The sequence below is a fragment of the Danio rerio genome, chromosome 25 (genome assembly GCF_049306965.1).
Source record: "Danio rerio strain Tuebingen ecotype United States chromosome 25, GRCz12tu, whole genome shotgun sequence".
Taxonomy (NCBI): domain Eukaryota; kingdom Metazoa; phylum Chordata; class Actinopteri; order Cypriniformes; family Danionidae; genus Danio; species Danio rerio.
Window position 1 is genome coordinate 36,465,281 of NC_133200.1, and position 14,582 is coordinate 36,479,862.

Here is a 14,582-nt window from a genome sequence, read left to right on the forward strand (position 1 = left end):
GCCGATCAGCCAGGAGTCCTGACAGCTATCAGTAGCTTGTTGTTAATGATGAGAGAATTTGCAAGAATAGTGCAGATTAGATTAAGAATTCAACTCAGCAAAATCAATGGTGTCTGATTGGTCATTTCCGTTCCTAAGCACAACAGAAATGTTTCCCATGCAGCAAATGCAGATCTAAAGTAACATTTTAAATTAATTTTCACATTTCACTTTGATCGCAACAGCTGTAATATATTTAATATAATTGTTTTGCCTCATTATGTTCCATTTGTTTTTCTCACTTGGTTGCATGTCGGCCTTGTTAATTTCACATCTCGTATATGATGTGATGTGTGTGTGTTTGCGTGTGTGTTTTTAGACCGATCCTGGCTCCAGGAGAAGGTGAAGGTGGAGAAACTCCAGCAGAAGATCCAGCTGGCCCTCCAACATGTTCTGCAGAAAAACCACAGAGAGGACGGCATACTGACAAAGGTACAGGAGAAAATAATTAATTAAAAATAGATTAATACAAAAATAATAAATGTGTGTGTTGGGATATGAAGATATCATATTATATGACTTCATATTATATTATATTTTATTGCATTATATAGAAAAATGTAAATTATTGAATAGTACTATATTATATCATATTATATTATATTATATTATATTATATTGTATTATATTATATTATATTATATTATATTATTATATTATATTGTATTATATTATATTATATTATATTATATTATATTTCATAGCTAATTTAAATTACTGATACTACATTTTTTATAATTTGTAAATAATTGAAAACTAGATGAATAACTGATATAAAATAATACTATTATAACATTTTGAAATCTTTTAACTGCTTTTTCTTTGTATTTTTAGATTTAGTACTTAACATTTGAGGTTAGTAAAGTTAAGATAAATTAATGTTATAGCTCAAAATGTCTCTTTTTATTTAATAATTAAATTTTAATTTTTAACATTAATTTTATTCATATTTAATTAAAAGTTTTTATTAATATTTAACATTTAATCTTATTTCACCTTTATTCCGGTAACAAAAAAAAACATGTTCATAGCTTTAGTTTTAGTAAATAACAGCACTACATTTTAAAAAATGGAATATAAAATCGATGTGTGAATATTGTTAAACACACATACATTCTGTTTAAAAGCCCTTGTGTTACACAGCCATGAGACAATAATTAAAAAGCAAACAGGGTCAATTTTGACTTCATATGACTTCATCCGCAAAGCTGCATTTGGTCTGGCGGCCGAAAGATTAGCGAATGTCGTGTGAAAACCTGGGACCATCTGTGTTGTGTCTGCGGATTAGAGGGTCTGCCTTTTGCCTTTTGACCGAGTACTACAGGGTCTTTTTTTCTCCCAATTTAAAATCTCCCTCTCTTTCTCTCTCTCTTCCCGCAGTTGATATGCAAAGTGTCCACGCTGCGAGCCCTGTGCAGCCGGCATACGGAAAAGCTGACGGCGTTCAAAGCAATATACCCAGACATTGTCCGCGCACATTTCCCCCCTTTGTACAAGGAGTTATTCGGATCGGACTTTGAGCAGTCGATGCCCGTTGACGGGTAGCATTTCCCTGCGCCCTGATGCCACACCGTGGGGAATGTCAAGCTTCAATCTGAGACACTTTAGCAGTGCCCTGCACACACACACACACATATGCACACACACCTGGATGGACGACACACTGCACACACACACACACACTTTTCCCCCCTAACCTTTTTTTTTTTTGGCCATTTTTTTTTCGTCAGGGAGATGATGATAATGGACTGGGTAGGACTCCAGCGGTTTATTTTTGGGGGTTTGTTCCCTCTTACTGACACAGGTGGGATTCGGAGCCCAGGGGAGAGGACGAGAAGATGAAGACACTTTTTTTTTTTTTTCCTTCTCTCTCTCTCTTTCTCTCTCGTTCCTTTCCAGAGCCGTCCCGTGGCGATTTGTCACCATCAGCATAAATAGTTCTGACTCGTTTCCAAAACGATTCCCAGAGAGAGCACCTAAACTTTTCGCAGCCCCTTCCTCAAGCCACGAATGAAGTTGCGATAAAAAAAGCTGATTATCTGGACTGTTCCAGCAGTTATAGTAGCACCAAAACAAGTGTAGAAGCATATGTTGTGGTTTCTTCCTTCCCTTGGATTTTAGTTTTTGGGATGCGAAACGAAGAAGAGAGAGAGAGAAAGAGAGATACATAGAAGAAGACACCTCCGAACAGCACCTTTCTACGGACAATCGAGGACTAAAAAAACAACAACAACAAAAAAAAGAAGGAACAACGTGTAGAATTCTGGTAATTCTAGTCGTAAAGCGTGCGATTGCTTTTAGCCGTCAGAGACTCCATCTATCATAGTTGCTTAGTGATATCGTTTAAGGCCATCTGCTATTAAGTCCCTCTCTGGAACGGTGTTTTATCGTAACGTAACGGTCTGACCACAAACATCGATGCAATGCAAAGGGTCCATTCCACCTGTTTTCTAACGTGTTACAGGGTATACGGTCATAAGTACAAACTATACAGAAGAAGAAAAAAAAATAATGTTTATAGAATCTATTTTAAATAACATGTATGATATTTAGTAGCTAGACTATTCTTAATTGTGAAAAATCGATAAGGCACTTTTATTTGCACCTTTCTTTAATTTAAGACTTGTATATTTACCTAGTGATGTGTTGCATGTATAAATACCACGGTTCTGGAGAGTGATTGCTGGAAACCCAACGCTGCTGAGGGTGGGTGCGTGTTTGCGTGTGTGTTTGTGTATTTATTTGCGCGAGGCGGAGGTTGGTGCTGGGGAAAGGCGGGTCATGTGATCTGGGAGTGTATAATCATTTTTTTTTTGGTCATTTAAACTGGAACTAAGCTCTAGTTCTTGTGAACCTAAGCACACGGGGTCTATTCAGTGAAATAAGACCCTTTTTTTTCTCCATACGTCATTTGCTGTTTAATGGTTCCCTCTAGTGGTGGTCCACCAGATCTGTTGGCTGATTTACTTAAACCGACTATTGTGAGGGTCTTTGCCCAGCAACAACGCTCGTCGGGAACGTAAGAGTGAGGAAAAAATACAAAAAGAGACATATTCAAAGCCTTGTCTGGTTGAAAATCCTCTATTTTTGTAACATTGTACAGTGCTTATGAAGCCTATGAGAGAAAAAAGGGAAAGAAAGAAGAATGATTTAGCACTTAATCCTGCAATAATTAGAATATGTGTGTTTTTTTAATGATTTTATTTGTCTTTTTCGAAGAACAAGACATTTGTAGTAATAGTGCTATTTTTCGGAAATACCTAACTGTTGTGTGTTGCGCGTGTTTGTACGTCTTTTGAATGTGCCATAGTGGTCTTTCCTGCTTTTTTTTTTTTTTTGAGTCTAAATAACAAAAAGATTTGTTGTATTGTAACATTCCAGTAAAAAAACTACTTAGAAAATCCCACAATAATCCAGAAGAAGGAGAAAAATAAACATTATTGATCCTCAACCTGCTTACAGACATTCTGACAAACATCCAGTATAGATCTTGGTAGCTTTTGTGTCATTCCCCCCATAATTTCCTCAGGGAAGAGTCTGTCTAACTCGATTCTGAAGCCGGTAGCTAAAAAAAAATGTTAGTCAGCTCTATGTTACATCTAAAGCTCAATAATTTGATCTTGATGGCCTGTTTAGAACAAATAAATAGCATTTTTAATATAAGTAAACCACATCACTAAACGATTAGTCAATGCATTCCATCATGAATGACAATCCAGGTTCATGTTTAGTTGTAAATCAGCAGTTTGTGCACTACACGGCTCAGGGAGAGAGATGCGGTGATGATTGAGAAAACTGATATAATGCGATCAGTTCCAAACCTAGTGAGCTGCCTACATAGCGAAAAATGTGTGTTCACTACTTTATTTTGACCAAATTTGGCCGTATATTGCTGAAAAGCCATTCCAACATGGAGATATGAGATCAAAAGATATGATAATTATGAATTTACGCCATTCAGCATCATAAATAATGACAAAATGCTGTTAATAGTGCAATATTTACCCAACAATTGTGGGAAATTTGCTCAATACTTAACATAGCAGCATACTGATGTAAAAACTCCATTGAAATCAATTGAGAGAAGACACACCGTTTGGTAAATAGGTGCCGCCTACATGACATTGTTAAACAAACATTTATAAAAGTTGGGAAATAAAAGTGTTCCCCCTCACTAATTTATGTTTAAATTTTAAGGCATGTGCTGTGTCATTCTTTTAGCATAGCAACATGCTAGTGTAAAATTAAATTGAAATCAACTGTAAGAGAAAACAAACATGCTACATGGTATTTTTGTAGTGGACAGGGATGTTTTCTATGTACAATAGCCCAAGTAATAAGGTTTTGTTGCCTATCTAGACAGCAAAAATGTGTTGCCAGAATGGTGAGAATTAGTAAATATGTGCTACACTGATTTGCTTTTAAATTGTGTATTGCGGTAAAAAAAAAATCTTCCAACATGGCGTGCTAATTACATCCTATTCTATACTAAAAAATGTTTTTAATTTAATTTTATAGTTAATACTCACCCAAAGTTTATGCTTTGTGAAGCTTGTTAATGTATAATGTGTTTAGCATAGCAATGTTAACTTAATGAAGGTTATTAAAGTAGAATGTATTTAGCATAGCTACTTGCTAACGTAAAACCAGCCTGATCTCACGAGAAAACGTAAGTGTTTTACGTTTTGTCAGTTAAGTAGCTAATTCGTACGAAATTATACGATTTTAAAAAGGAGGCGTGGCATCTAACAACCCCCATACCCCCCCTCCCTCCATCCGTCATTGGGGGATGAGCAAATCGTACTAAAATGTGCAAATTAGATTGTACGAAGTCATACGAATTACCTGCTAAATTAAAAAGTTACGAATTGCCATGAGATTGTGTTGCTTAAAACACATTAGATATCAATTGTGAGACGAGACAAAACACATGTTGTGAATGTAGATTGATCTAAACCACTTCTGCTACGTTACATTATGCTGCCTATGTAGATAACATACAAGGCAGCTCACTAGGAACAGAACTGAACCAAAAAAAGAACCTGGTATTGTGTTAAAAGTACAAATCTGTCACTGTTCATTCTTTAATCCTCATTTTTCATCTTTGGCAATTTCGTGCTCATGTCGCACCCCGTTATTCACTAGCATGAGTGCTGTCAAGTCAAGGGAAGACAGTTGTACATCATAAACAATGCGAAATGTGTCATTTCATTTATTCCCCCCGTAGGCCACTGGATTTATCAAGTCACCCAAGATCTAATTCCCTATACTCAAACAAAGCAAGATACCAACCTCAAGCGTGCTACGCTAATTTACTTAGCTACAACGTGCGTTTTTTTCTTCTTCTCTGGATTGGGATTTGTTTTAATTGTCGCTGATAATTGTTCGAGTCTATGTGCCAAATACCTCCTCACGATTTTGCTCCACCTTGAGACGTCCGTCGCTCGACAAATACGGGTTTCTACAGGGTAACCACTGCTGTGGAGTCCCCTTGATGAACAAGCTTTGCTGTCCAATGATCTTCATTCAGAACAACACCATAAAAGCTGTCACGTTTTGCCACTTTTTTTGCATGTCGTATTTTGTCAGTGTAATTTGTATTTGACGTTTTAAAGCAATATGCTATGAGAACTTTTTTGGGACAAAAATTTATTTTTTCTAACACAAGGTACTTAAACAGCTCCGAATCTGTGGTATTTTTAGACGTGTAGAGGTGGAAGATCCATTTTCCCTCTGTCTTTATTGTAAATTCTTTATTATTTTCGTTAATTGTGGTCCCCTCTTTGTAAGAAGCAATATACATCCGTACGTGGATGCGAAAGCATATACAAGCGGAAGTCTGTGTGTTTTGTGATATTTGTAATGTCTGCTTAAGGTTAAACCCCCCAGACAAGGCTTTAAACGATCAGGCGCAGCAGGGTGAGATGGTGAACTGTATGTTAGATCTTACGTTACTTTCCCAGGATTTAAAATATTTTACGTAGCACTGAGCTTAAATCCGTTGACAAGGCTGTACTAGCATGACACACCGCACTTCGACGTTAACATTTCAATTAGATTTATGCAACAAGGCCTATGCACTCACGGACTTCGGCACAATTACCGTTTTTTTCTTCTTCTCGCAATTCTGATAAATGTGTCATGCTTGCTACAGCATTCGAGCTGAAGGTTACTAAGATTTACGTCACTCATTTTCCTTGCGTTTTTTTTCTTTCCTAAAGCACAGCTGACGCGCGTTATTAAAAGTGAACTATGTTTAGATAATAGACGAAAAGAAAAGTCTTTTAGCCATAAACGAATGTCAAGCAATAATATATATGGTGTATTATGATTCATTTTGTGCATAGGCTTTGAACATCTGCATGTAAATACATTTTCTTATTTATCGCGTTTAATTTCTTTTTCCGCTTTGCATTTTTCAGTTCGTTTTAGTTTTGTTTGTATATTGACTAGTTCTGTTCCCGGGTGGAGAACTACGAACGTCAAAAACGGCCTGTACAGCTACGTTTCCCTGTCCTCCTTTCGGCTTTTAATTCACGATATTTAATGTTCTATCGATCACATGTATAAAAGTAACTTTGTAACTTCTGTCTGTATAGGTAAGAAGAGAATACTGCTATTAAGACCTGCTCAGTGCGAAATATTTATCTGTTTTATCAGACACATCATGCTGTACAATATCTGTTTTGAGTATACTTCTCTCTTTTAGACTTAGTTCGATTAGCGGTAGGGTGTGCGGACATTAATTTTTGTGTTATACTGACGTGTGGTGCTAGGTAAGTTACTTTTGTGAACAAAAATTATGGATTCATAGACTAGGCCACCCTCTTAGTCCATTCATTTCACTGAGTATTGATGCATTATTAATATTAGGACTCGATAAAGAATAATAATAATAATAATAACGATTATAATAACTATAATGATAAAGATTACGATAGTAGTAAATTTACTTTCGAATACCCAGCGAGTACCTGTATCAGTGTGCTAGTCTTGGGACACGGCTTGTTTCCTTCCCACTTTTAAGATTATTAGCAAGTATCGGCTAAGTTAAACGTTGCAGTTTTAAATTTTTGACAATTGTGCTTACAAAATGGATAATTTAAAAAAAAGCAGCAGTATTGTGTTCGTTTTTGGGAGGCGTTTCTTATCCAGTGCTTATTTTTTGTATTGGACGCTGGAAGGACTTTAAACACGCGATTAACTAACGGATTGTCTGCCACTTTTTGGCTCCCTCCATATATATTTTTTTTCATACATTCAGTTTTGTTTTGTTTTTCATTTTCAAAGTCACACTTACACACACTCACATGGTTAAGTGTTAAAAACTGTACAGGACAAAAGCGGTTGTGCGAAGTTTTGTTGCGAAACTTCCTGTTTTTATCTTTGTAGCAAGGCAGAATCTACTTGCAATAATTCTTAGCAAACGACGCTGAGTGCCTCTCAGTGGTGCAGGATGCAGAAAATATATTCGTGCGTTATTGTTTTCACCGTTTTTTCGACCGTGTTTGCACTCGTAAGTGAATTCTGTCTGATGTTCCCGACTTTTATTTTTCGTATGTAAATGAGGCATTTCATGTTTGTTTATAGCCATGGAAACAACATTTATGGTCTCTGTGATGTCCTGACATTCTCTTTCCGTTTCCCTCCGAACAACTTCACATGGGACATTTCATCCAGTCGGTTGGGTGTATTTTGGATATTCGCAGAGACAAAATGGCGGACAATAGACAATCCACTCCGTGTTCTCCTTGTTGTTTCCTGCCGATTAGATTTTAAGTTGACGATTATGGAACAAAATGACTAATGCAATGTATTTTAAGTGTTCATATGTGTATGATGCATACTACACTTCTATTTCTCGTTGAGCTGAAGGGAAGGGCACAAGGGCTGGAGCGGGACGGGTTGCATTTTGCTCCTGCCAACATGCGGGGGGCGGGGGGAGGGGATAAAAAGCAGAAAACAGGTTTGCGGTTTGTCACATATTTTTACGTCACATGTTTGCTACTGATCTTAAAATGGGGACAGTCGATCATGTACCTTTTTATTCAGCTCTTTGGAACTCTCTTTAGGAGATAGTCTCTTCTCAATAGTGGTTTTGCTCCTTCCGTTTGTCTGATTCTTAAATATGGAAATAAGTATTTTGATTCATTTTGTAAATACCGCTGTAAAGAAAAATAAGAAATTTAATGTTGTCTTTTAAATACTTTTCATTCTAATATGAATGTTGTTATATTGTACTTAGAAACTGTACCTTTAATATTACCTTTATTAAAAGTGCATTGGACACATCGATTTTAGATGTGCTTTATGTGCTGTTATCCCATAATAAAATTTACCGCTTGTAATGGGCTCTTATTCAATGTGTGTCATACTTCTGTCTGCAGATTGTGTCGTTGAAGTTCCACAGCAGAAAAAGAGATGGGGAGCTGTTTAAAAATTCACTTTAAAAGCTCCTAGTGTCAAATATGATTGAAATAAAGCAGTTTTGTGAAGCTTTAATTATGGCAGTGGACTATTACACGCATACATCAACAATAAAACAGGCTTCTGTTTGTAAATAGGGGCATTATAAATGTTAAAAGATTTTTAAAAAACATTTAAATGAGAATTAAAATGATTTAATGCTTTCTGTAGAACATTAAAATGGATTTTTAGCTGAAACTGTAGTCATTGGTGATTCATAAAACATACAGGCAAAACAAATAACTACCTATGGCTCCTGACAATACGCTTGAGGTCTTATAAAGTGAAAGAATCACATTACCGTTAATAATGCTGTAAATAATGTACAGTTTTTTGCACATACTGATCATTTTGCTTCTAAATACCCATAATAAAGGCCACAGTTTCAGTTTAAAAGCCTTTTATAATACTTTACTGAAAAAGCAGGTCATCTATATGTTTGATAGACTGGATTAAGGTGAGTAAATAAGAAGCAAATAAATTAAATGAGAGCAAATTTTATATAAACTAACGCTAATTATGTGTATCTCAAAAGTCTTTGCCATTTCCAAAGATTAAAGTGAACATGTTGGAATTCAGGCTGTAAAAAGTAAGGGTTTTACTTTATTTACAGTTATTATTTAGTACGTTATTTATTCATTCATTCATTCATTTTCTTGTCGGCTTAGTCCCTTTATTAATCTGGGGTTGCCACAGTGAATTGAACCGCCAACTTGTCTGCATATTTTTATGCAGCGGATGCCCTTCCAGCCACAACCCATCTCTGGAAAATAGTACGTTATTTGGGTTACTTTTATTTAACAATTCCATCATCTTCCCAATTGTGACTTTTATGCCCTTGTGAAAATTAACCAATATGTATGAAACATTGTAATTAAAACAAGAATGTTAACCATGGTACCTCCGCATTATAACCTTTTTTATAACAATGGCTTATGTAGTCAAATCTGATGGCTACTTTTTATAAAGATAAACTGACATTTCTTAGAAAAAAATGAAATAAAATTATGTGAGAAGTGAAGTCAGAATGGCTAGATATTACCTCAGAATTGTGAATTAACCATAATAAATGAATGGTAGCCTTACGTTAACCATTTAGGCTATACTTCCAGTTTTGCTACAAATACCATGGTAAAACTATGGTACATGTACATTATAACAATTGTTTAACAATGGTATTTATAAGTCAAATCTGATGGCTACTTTTCGTGAAGATAAACCCGCAATTCTTAGAAATAAATTAAATAACATTATGAAAAGTGAAGTCAGAATGGCTAAATATTACCTCAGAATTGTGAATTACCTATAATGAATGAACAGTGGCTTAACGTTAACCATTTAGGCTATATATCCAGTTTAGCAACAAATACCATGGTAAAACTATGGTACATGTACATTACAACAATGGTATTTGTAGGCGAATCTGATGGCTACTTTTTGTGAAGATAAAAACACAATTCTTAGAAAAAAAATAAAAATAAATAACATGAGAGGTGAAGTCAGAATTGCTATATTACCTCAGAATTGTGAATTAACCGTAATAAATGAACGGTAGCCTAACGTTAATCATTTAGGCTATATAATCAAGTTCTGCTACAAATACCATGGTAAAACTGTGGTACCTGTACATTATAACAATGGTTTAACAATGGTATTTGAAGTCAAATCTGATGACTACTCTTTGTGAAGATAAAAACACAATTCTTAGAAAATAATAAAATAACATGAGAGGTGAAGTCAGAAGATGTTAGCTTAACGCTACCTCAGAATTGTGAATTAACCATAATGAACAGTATCCTAATGTTAACCAATTAGACTAAATATCCATTTTTGCTAAAAATAACATGGTTAAACTATGGTTAACGTATCTAAATCGTGGTGAATATGTGGTTAACCTTAACTCTAATTACTGTACGCACTTACCAGGCTTGACGGTTAGCAACGTTGGACGGTTATTCCAACGTTTAATCAGAAGCGGAACCTTTATGTCACGTTGGTGAAGATAAACCCGCAATTCTTAGAAATAAATTAAATAACATTATGAAAAGTGAAGTCAGAATGGCTAGATATTACCTCAGAACTGTGAATTAACTATAATGAATGAACAGTGGCTTAAGGTTAACCATTTAGGCTATATATCCAATTTTGCTACAAATAACATGGTTAAACTATGTTTAACGTATCTAAATCGTGGTGAATATGTGGTTAACCTTAACTCTAATTACTGTACGCACTTACCGACTGACGGTTAGTAACGATGGACGGTTATTCCAACGTTTTATCAGAAGCGGAACCTTTATGTCACGTGTTGTTTCCACCCGGAACATTCGGGAATTAGGACTGTTATGATGGAGAAACGTCAACGTGCAAAGCTCAAGAGTCAGTACGGTGTCTTATTAACGATAGATATGAATGACATCTAAAAGTTAAAAACAAACCAAAGACCATGGAGTTAAAATGGTAGGTGCCCACCATGTTGTCATTGTCTAAAGTTATTCGTGATGTTTACGTTGAGCTGTGTAATGGACGGTGTTTTATCTGCAGGGATGTAGAAGAAGCTGCAGCCGCTACTCCTTATGTTTTCTCCAGAGATCTCTTTGAAAAGTTCACTCTGGCGCCAAACGTCAAAGAACTGTTCGCTCTTTTACACAGGTGAGTAAAGTAAAGCTGGTAATTTACCTCAGTTCTGCAGGGAGACCGAGTGTTATTTAGTGTTAGTCCATAAAAACGAATAACAACTCATTTAGATTGGGGTAAAGTTGGTTTTATATTCGCACATTCAGAGTTTCTCCTTTATAATATAATTTCATGAAAGTGTTATTTGCGAACTCATTCATTCATTTTCGGCTTAGTCCCTTTATTAATCTGGGGCATACCTGTCAACAGTGGGAGGTGAAAATAAAGGGTATGCCAACCATAATAAGGGATTAAAAAAACCTAAATAGGTTAATTTGGAGCAGTTTCATTGTAGATAAACAGTTAAATGGTCAGTAATATGTTTTATTATTATTATTTACAAAAGAAAAAATAAATAGTATACATTAGCTGCAAATAAATTAGCAAACAGTTCAGCTTATTAAAATGAATAGTTATTATAATGAAATTGAATCAAGTTGTCAAATCTCATTAGCCGTTTCTTCACTGTATAACTTATACATTCTGATTAAAGAGCAGCGAATGAATCTCTTAATTATTTAGATTTCTTTTATTTGATTACATTAAATGACAGGTGGCACTTTAAAAATGCACACATCTAGCGTTATGATGAAAGCATTCAACTGCTTTCCTAACCTTCTATGCTCATATGGGCCGAAATTAGTTGTTGAAAAAAATACCCACCAAGATCGACATCTTTAGATGTTATTATTTATTATTAATTATGTGTACATGTCCGTTCAAACACACACTTAAAACCCAGACTTTCGCTCCACTTTGAATCACATGTACCGAATCCGTGTATTTATCACTATGGAGCGCGTTAGCTGACAGTCACGCACCATTAAATGACGAGCCTCAACCTATCACTTCCATCCTATGGGAGTCGCTTTTTATAATGCATGATATGATTTCCCTATTTAGAGTTAGGAAATACGCGCAGTAGGTCGTGCTGTTGCCTCACAGCATGAAGGTCGCTGGTTTGAGCCTTGGCTGGGTCAGTTGGCATTTTTGTGGGGAGTTTGCATGTTCTCCCCGTGTTGGCGTAGGTTTCCTCCAAAAGTCCAAAAACATGTGGTACATTTAAAAGTATTAACTTCTTTATTAGAACTACTTTATTTCCTTTTTTATTAATGCAGCATGTCATCACCCTAGAATTATAAGGTTTTGTCTGACATTTGTGTCAAAATTGAGTTGTTGATATTCTTATTTAATGACAACTTATTTACATTATGGAATGTTTTTTATAAGTTGTGTACATTAAGACTTTTTATTAAAGAAAAAACAAATGGCACACACATATTATTTGCTATATGGAATGCAAAAACTTTGAAGGTCATTACCTCAAAATCATTCAGAACTCAGATAGAATCTTATAACTCCATGGTGACGATATGTTAAATATGGATGAATCATAAATAGGAACATAATTTCTTCCATAAATATCCAATGCCATCAAAGTCACTGGGTTTCATTCTACTTTATCTGAATACAAAAATGAAAAGTTGAAATGCAAAACTATTAAATATTATTGAGCTGTATTTTTTTCTTTGTTTTTTTTGTAAAGCTCTGGTGTAAAACCAGAGGACGCTGGTCAGAAAGAGGCCGATGCAGGATCACAGCCAGCGAAGTGTGACGAAGTTTCAGATGTTAGTAACGCCTTGGCTGCAGACGAGCCCACGGCTGAATGCAAACCAACTCAAAAAGCCAAATCTACACCTGAGAAGAACTCTGTTGTTTCAGCTTTTCCTGAACCCTTAGTCCCGTACCCCTGCTTCACCAAGATCAATGCAAAAGAACGCAGATCATACATCAGCATGCTCAAATCCAAGAATTATAAGAAAGCTTCAAAGGTAAACGCTCAACTTTTAGGGGTGATAATCAGCTTTGCAGACACACAGTGTGGTTTTAATGTATTATAGTTATACACTCACTGGCCACTTTATTAGGTACACCTTACTAGTACTGGGTTGGACCCCTTTTTTCCTTCAGAACTGCCTTAATCCTGACATAATAGCGTCTCCCAGTTGCTGCAGATTTGTCGGCTGCACATCCATGAGGCCAATCTCCCGTTAATATAAAATATGCTCTATTGGATTGAGATCCGGTGACTGTTGAGGTCATTTGAGTACAGTGAGCTCATTGTCATGTTCAACGTAGTTGGACAGGTGTACCTAATAAAGTGGCCGGTGAGCATATATGCAATATTGTAGTTTTAATGTATTATAGTTGTATATGCAGAGTTATTGTTTTAATGTGGTTCTTGTCTAATCTTGTCTCTCGTTTCGAAGCGTTTGATCGAGCTGGTGAGGAATGAAACGACAGAGTTTATGAAATACCTGCAAGAGGTTTCCAGATTGCATGCTGATGGGTACAACTACATGCCAGCAGATGCCATCCGCTACACTGAGGTATTCTTTATTAATTTTTTTTTTTATATATATATATTTTTTTTTTTATTAAATTTTTGTGCAAAAATGTGTAATTTTTTTGTATTTTTATGTTATAATTTTATCATTTATTTTATAATAATTGTAATAATAATAATAATAATAAACAATAATTTTATAAAAATAATATATTCATTATTTAATTTATTTAAGAATATTATTTACTTATTTATTTATTTATTTATTTGCTTATTTATTTATTTTCTTCTGCAGGAATATTTTACCGCCTGCTTGGATCATGTGAAGAGTTACCCACAGGTTTACGGTATTCAGGAGATTACAAGTCTGACCAGTCTAAAATTTGTGTGTACAATATCGCTCAACTTTGAGAAACAGATTCTGGCGATGGTACTTATATTCTATATTTTGTTTTCAGCTTGTGTGAAACATACTGGTGTTTGTGTCATATCTTTTCTGTTTTTCTTCTCAGGGTAAAACAGACATGGTAAAAGAAAATGCGATACCGGCAAACACTCCACTTGCTGTAGATTATGAGAGTGTGGCCAAAGTGGTTCCTCCAGCTAAAAAAGCACATTCAGTACACAATGTAAGTACCAGTCTGTCATTGTGTGAGTAAAGAAAGAAACAGATTAATAAATAAAATATTTACATATTAAATATTCAATATATGTAATTAAATTTAAATGATTATTGTGTTTGTTTTTTTTTGCATTGTTATTATTTTGCATTGTTTAATAAAATATGGAAATTTTACAAAGAAAAATTTAAAAGAAATTCCTTTAAGTTCAGTAGAAACATTTATTTATATATGATTATATTTGATATATTATCGTCCTATATATTATGGATCATAAATACTATTTAAATGTTGTTATTAATATTATTATTATTATTATTATACATATTAATCGTAAAAAAAAATCCACCCCAAAATAATTATTTAAATAACTTAATGTTTTGTCATTTTCTTATAATTATTTTTAGCATGTACTTTGTTCATATACAAGGTAA

General features: G+C 34.8%; 2 protein-coding genes and 1 long non-coding RNA gene across 7 annotated transcripts in view; 2 read left to right on the top strand and 1 right to left on the bottom strand.

The window, feature by feature from the left end:
- Positions 1-8,397, top strand: part of roraa (RAR-related orphan receptor A, paralog a) — a 526,177-nt gene extending 517,780 nt beyond the window's left edge. For 4 of the 5 annotated variants that reach the window (XM_073942163.1, XM_017354088.4, XM_073942164.1 and 1 more), the window contains 2 exons: positions 359-471; positions 1,420-8,397. In XM_073942163.1, coding sequence (XP_073798264.1) covers positions 359-471; positions 1,420-1,584 — 278 coding nt within the window. In that variant the 3' untranslated portion in view covers positions 1,585-8,397. 5 annotated transcript variants of the gene reach the window in all.
- LOC141381024 (uncharacterized) lies at positions 8,294-10,812 on the bottom strand. Its single transcript, XR_012400517.1, has 3 exons — positions 10,744-10,812; positions 10,429-10,521; positions 8,294-8,420 (listed from the first exon to the last, which is right to left on the bottom strand). It is a non-coding gene; the product is annotated as an uncharacterized lncRNA (long non-coding RNA).
- Positions 10,813-10,830: 18 nt separating this feature from the next.
- Positions 10,831-14,582, top strand: part of ice2 (interactor of little elongator complex ELL subunit 2) — a 36,370-nt gene continuing 32,618 nt past the window's right edge. Inside the window, exons 1-6 of the mRNA XM_001344415.7 lie at positions 10,831-10,965; positions 11,050-11,157; positions 12,728-13,013; positions 13,452-13,571; positions 13,824-13,958; positions 14,041-14,157. Coding sequence (XP_001344451.3) covers positions 10,952-10,965; positions 11,050-11,157; positions 12,728-13,013; positions 13,452-13,571; positions 13,824-13,958; positions 14,041-14,157 — 780 coding nt within the window. The 5' untranslated portion in view covers positions 10,831-10,951. The remainder of the gene's footprint in view (positions 10,966-11,049; positions 11,158-12,727; positions 13,014-13,451; positions 13,572-13,823; positions 13,959-14,040; positions 14,158-14,582) is intronic.